The 6,000-nt window shown below is 43.0% G+C and overlaps 1 protein-coding gene across 1 annotated transcript in view; it reads right to left on the bottom strand.

Annotated features, from left to right (window-relative positions):
* Positions 1 to 383: 383 nt before the first annotated feature.
* ASXL3 (ASXL transcriptional regulator 3) overlaps positions 384 to 6,000 on the bottom strand; it is a 229,573-nt gene continuing 223,956 nt past the window's right edge. Inside the window, exon 11 of the mRNA XM_036740756.1 lies at positions 384 to 4,094. Within this exon, the coding sequence (XP_036596651.1) occupies positions 384 to 4,094 (3,711 nt within the window). The remainder of the gene's footprint in view (positions 4,095 to 6,000) is intronic.

Here is a 6,000-nt window from a genome sequence, read left to right as displayed (position 1 = left end):
ATTAACATGTCCTAATTATTTATCTCAGGGCATTTCAGATTAACTACCTTACAATGTGTTCATGTTGGCAGATTATTTCCAAAGCTGAGAATCACACTTCTTAATACTCTCTTTTATCACGGCAACCAAGCTTATTGAAAACAAAACAAAACTAAAACCCACATACAACATGCCACTGAGACATTTCTGATGTGATGCATCCTTTTTAAGATATATAATAAGGCAAAGGGGGCGGGGAAGGGAGGAAAGGAATTCAACTGTGAAGAACATAATCTCCCCTAAAATAAATTAGAATGATAAAAAGCACTGCAATTACATTATTTCTGTTTCTGTTGTTTGGCTCCTCCACAGGGAAATGGGATACTGCACCTTGAACTTGGCTCCTATCGGACAACCAAGCAGGCTACACAGAGTTTGGAAGGGCCTATGCAGTCGTCATGGCAGAAGGCCCCACAGCCCTTGCACACAATCATGGCTTTCAGCCTGCATGAACATTTCAACTCTAGCTCATCTGCATTGCTGTTGTCAGCAAAGTTTTGAACTGGAATCTGAGCATTCTGGGTAGAGAGGCCAGTAGCAGTGCTAGAAACACTTCCCAAAATTCCAATGGACTTTTCAATTGCAGAAGCTGCCCTTTTGAAGCTTGTGCTACCAAAGTGTATAGCTGGGTAATTTCCACAGAGCTGCTGTGGTGGCTGTGGCTGCTGTGGCTGCACCTGCATTTTCTGAGCAGCTAATTGGGTAAAAGGCTTTTGTGGCTCAGAAAGTATATAGGAAGAGAAATCTGCATTTTTTAGCCCAAAGGCTTTTAACTGTTCTTTCACTTCATTCTGGTCATAAGACACTTGCTTCATACTCAGTTCACAGCTGCTCAGACCTTCCTCAAAGGAAAGAGGTTCAGATTTTATATTGCTACATATGCCGGCTGGCTGTGGCCAACTAAGTCTTTTAGTGGTTTCCATAGTAACTGGTGGTTGTTTTTGATCAGGTGGGACATCCGCATTAGGAAGGGAAGGTGGTATGGGAGGTGGGGGTGGTGGGGGTGGAGGAAGGGGTGGCGGTGGGGGGGGATGCACCAAGGATTTATTCTGGATGGCATGTGCAGTGCTGCCTATGTCATCACCTTCCTTAATGGGAATACTGGGTGATAACACACTGGCCAACCTTAACTGGTGAGAGGTTGTTGGAATTCCAACCTCTGCCAAGCCCTTCTGTTCCAGGTGCCTGTTGAAGGCAAATGCATGGCAACCAGCTGTGGCCTTGGAAGAGGCCTGCAATAGAGCAGCTGAAGGAATGGGGCCCCGTGCAGCCATAGGCATTTGGTAAAACTGCTGTCGGTGTGAGGTACTGGCATCTGGGTGAAAGCTGCCATTCTTGTCAACATGGAACAAGTTCTGCTGGAAGCTACAAGAGGGGAGCAGCCTCTTCTGCTGCTTCATCTCAGGGCTGTGAGCAATTCTGCTCGGGGCTGTGTGTTTGCTCATCCACTCTTGCTTAAAAGACTGGCTGTGCCCCAGTTGATTCATGTTGGAGTTGATGACACATGGTGCCACTTTAACATCTGTGTCCATCAGCAGCTTTCCTGGCTCACATTTCACTTGAGCATGTTCCCCCACAGTCCTGGCCATTCTCTTTTTTGGGTGGTTTTCTCGCTTTCTAATTTGCAGTGGCACTAGAGTCCCTGCCAAATAGCCTTTACCATCTGGATTTGGAGAGCTAGCAGGAGTTTCAACAATATTCCTCTCAGATGCTGTTTTGCAAACTGAGGGAGTCTGCAGAGGCAAGGGAAGCCGGTGAATTTCTAGCTTGGCTCCTAATCGGGGCTGTGGTAGTGCTTTTTCTAAAGGCAGGTTGCCTTGTAATAACTGTGTCACAAGGGGATTGTTGGCCTCTACAGATGACAGACGACAGCTTGAGCTTCCTCCACCTGGGACTCTCTTTATTGATTCTGTGGCCAACGACAAAGTCTCTTCCACGGAGCTGGAGACAGATGCCTTAGAGTTTGGGGTCTGCTGTGTACTTGGGGTGGCTACCTCAGCCTGGGTAGGAATTTCTGGTACAGAGAACTCTTCAGTGTCCATTCTAAAGCACTTATCAATTTCAGGGGCTTCTGACTTCACAGGAAGAGCAATTTTTGCCATAAGATTCCTAGGGTGTAACTCTGAGACATGGGTATAGCTGGAATGCTCTGTTTTGATCGTCTTTGGGCAATTCTGCTCCAGGTACTCCTTATGTTTATCTGTAGCAGTTGAATGGCTGGCTGCAGGGGGTTCTGTACTCATCACATCTTCACTGTTCCAACAAATTAGGTTACCTGTATTATACTGATTGCTACAGGTAGTGTCTGCTTCACTTTTGAAAGAAGTGGGGCCTTGTAACTGTTCAGCAAATCCATGACTAGGTGTAGTCACCTCACCTATTTTATCAGGAGAAGCAAGAGGCAATTCTCGGAGATGGGTGGAGGTGGAATTCAATGGTTTGCCACCATCCTGCTTTGTTGTAGGAGTAGCAATGAAGCCCAAGCCATGTTCCATGTTTTCACCTGTCACTGGTTCAGGCCTGTTGATAACAGACACTTGAGGGCATGCCACATTGTGTAAGGCTGTTTCTGTCCTCGATGGCCTGTTCTGCACATCTAGGCCAGTCTCTGGACTCTCAATGGAAACAGTAAGTGATAAGCTGGAGCTCAGTGTGGCACTGTGATCGACAATGACTTTACAGGGAATCGATCTGTTCGCTGCTGCTGGTGTATAGCCTCCGGATGGGGGCTGAGGTTTGCCAGAGTGATTCGTCCTACTTCTGACACCTGCACTTTTTTCCAGGCTTTCAGTACCTAGCTTGGTAGGGTTGTCATAAGAGCTTATTGTTAACACATTTCCAGTAAACATAGCAATAGATGGGCATTTAGCTGAGGAGTCTGTGACCGCAAGCCGGTCACTGCAGCTCAGAGCTGCTCTCACAGTGGTGCTCGTAGACATGCTGGCCTGCTCATCGCACCCAGGCATGGCTATCTTTTCAGAAGGAAATCTGCCACTGGCTCCCACTGGGGGAACCAGGACAGAGCTGGGAGGGGCATGATTTGGCAAATTATTTCCAATGGAGGGAGATGGCACAGTGGTATATTGACTAGAGATTAAATTATTATTAGCACTGTTGCTTGCTATTGGCGACCTTTTATCATCAACAGAGTTTGGTAAGACTGAACCCTCTGTGGAAGTTGGAACAGGAGCATTATCAATACATTTTGGTACAATGGCTACACATGTAGTATCAGCTCCCTGGATGGTTTTTAGCATACTTAGGTTACAAGCAGAGCCCGTAGTATTTGTACTGTCAACAGACATTAAAAGAGAGGATTTATCAACAGAACTTGCAAAGGGAAGTTCTTTAATTGTTCCCGACATGGCAGTGTTGCAAACAGACACAGGGACAGAATTTTTATTAAAAAGAAGGGGCATACCACCATTTTCAGAAGAGGTAGATGAAATAACTTTCTCAGACAAATGTGACATAGGTATATTTTCATCAGAACTGTGCAGGGATATGTCAGAAGCAGTTTCTGGTAGCTTAGCAGAATTAAGTGACTGCTGCAATAAAGTGGTAGTCTCCCGGAGGGGAGCAGACTTGTTGCTAGGAGACCTGCAGTTTGGATTAACTATAATGACACCAGTTGAACCTTCCATCTTTGCATCAGGAGTGGTTGAAACTTCCAGAGTAGGAGACCCATCCTTTGAGCTAAGTGGTGGCAACCTGGCTTCTTTATTTGCCTGGAGTAAGTGTGCTCGAGCTTGATGCTTTGCAAAGAGCTTGGCTTTTGTTTGCTCTTTGATGTGCGCCAGGGTCCTGGTCTTCCCACCTTCACCTGGACTCCCCATAGCTCCTGAGACGATACTTGCAGCAGCTGCCACTGCAGCTGCAGCAGCAGCCTCTCTCTGAGCCCGAGCTTGTTGGGCTCTTGCCTTGATATCTGCAAGGGTCCTGGCACCTGTGTTCCTCCCTCCACTAATTGAAGTGCTAGGGGATGCTCTAGACTCTGGCTTGGAGACTGGCTGGCTCTTGATAATAAAAGGAGGCCCAATTTTTGATAGCTGGATCTGAAGAAAAAGAAAGGGGTGGGGGAAACAGAAATGTTATTTTTCCACCACAATGAATATTCTTACTTAGCTACTGCATAGTGAAGGACAAGCTGCACTCTCATCACATTTTTCTTTATACAGAGGTATAAGATACAACTGAATCCTTCTGATGGTCAGGGCTTTAGGGCATAAAGACAGGCTGATTCAGCTCAGCACAAATATGAAAATGATATAGTCATCTGCTACCATTCATCAAGTGTTCTCTCTCTGCTTTTAATCTGCTTAAAAACCAAGAACTGCACTCACTTAAAAAAAAAAAGTACTCTTGTTAACACCAGAAAATAACTAGAAAAACAAACCATTTTTAAAAATGTGTTTGTAGTTGGCTTAAACTTCTCAGGGGTATTTCATTTATTAGTGACCTTGCTTTCTAGGTATTAAGAACTAACTCTCTAGCTAATTGAGTTTTGCCAGTTCTTACTGTGGTTTACTTAAAACAAATAAACAAAAAAAACCATACTGACAGAGAGTCAGGGGACAGTTTTTAGCCCTAGTTCTGTCACCAATGATATGTAAGGTGGGATGAGCCTTTTAACCTTCGCATAACTCACTGTGTGCCTTTAACTGTACAATGGGGATAGTATAGTGCCTTTACTTACCTCACAAGGTTTCTGTGAGGATTAAAAAAAGTAAAGTACACACAAAGAGTTATCATATTCAGGGTGTAGGAACAAGATAAAGTATCATTCCTGGAGTTAGGAAGATCTAAGTTCAAATCTAGCCTGTGGGTGAGTCATGCACTCCTTTCTTATTGGAAAAAAAGGGTCATGAAGTGTTTTCTACTTCATAGATTTGCCATAAAGGTCAGTTGAGAAAATAGATGGAAAGACTTTAAGGCACTACATGCCTGTTAGTGTTGGTATTAAAATCAACAACAATAATTACAAATCTCTTTAATCACAGTGGACAGAGAATAAAATTCTGGAGTGAGGAAGAGCTGGGTTCAAGTCCTTCCTCTGATACATAATTGCCGTTTAATGGTAGTCAAGTCACTTCACTACTCAGTGCCCCCAGAGAACTACCTAAAACCATAAAGAACAGAACATTTGCTGATCTTTATCAGCTGCTGATCTTCACTGAGCATTCCCTACACCACTGAAATCATAGGTCTGGAGAAAAAAAATAGTATAAACTGAAATTATACGTATCATGCTTTATATCTAATAAAAAATATGGGTCATCTAGCTTTCTCTAAATATAACAAGGCATGCTCTTACTAAGAAAAAATGTCCACACACTGTTCACCTTCTCTATATTATTCTAAGACTTAAACCATCTTAATTTCATTCTTTGACCAAGACTTAACATGAGTTAAATCTAACATCTAAAATATTTTCCCACAGAAACTCATCATTTTCTAGTGACAATAAAACAAAAACTCTGATAACTTCCTTCTGGATAACAATATTTAAAATGAAATTTTCCATTATAATCATTTGTTACCATATTCTGTAGAGGCCTACCAGATTCTGATGAAATGATTTTGCTATTCAAATGGGTAAACAATAAAATTAAATAGTTTTAGAGCTGGAAGGAACCACAGACACCATGTTAGTCCAAACTCTACATTATTCAGATGAGAAAACTGACATTCAGAGAGGTTAAATTACCCAGGTAGTAAATGGAAGAGCTGAAATTGTAACTCAGGTCCTCTGACTCCAAATCCAGTATTCTCTTTCCACTACATTAATAACTAAGTCTTATGAATTTATGAAATTGCAGTTATGGGGAATGCTGTATACTTCCCCAATATAATGGGAGCATGGCTGTGAGACTTTATCATGGACAAGCAGAACAGCCATCATTTGGAATCACACATCTTCCACTAGTTTTGCTTGTTCATCTTGTTATAGATAATATCCTA

Source organism: Trichosurus vulpecula, chromosome 1, assembly GCF_011100635.1.
Source record: "Trichosurus vulpecula isolate mTriVul1 chromosome 1, mTriVul1.pri, whole genome shotgun sequence".
Lineage (NCBI taxonomy): Eukaryota > Metazoa > Chordata > Mammalia > Diprotodontia > Phalangeridae > Trichosurus > Trichosurus vulpecula.
This window is presented reverse-complemented; position numbering and strand designations above follow the sequence as displayed.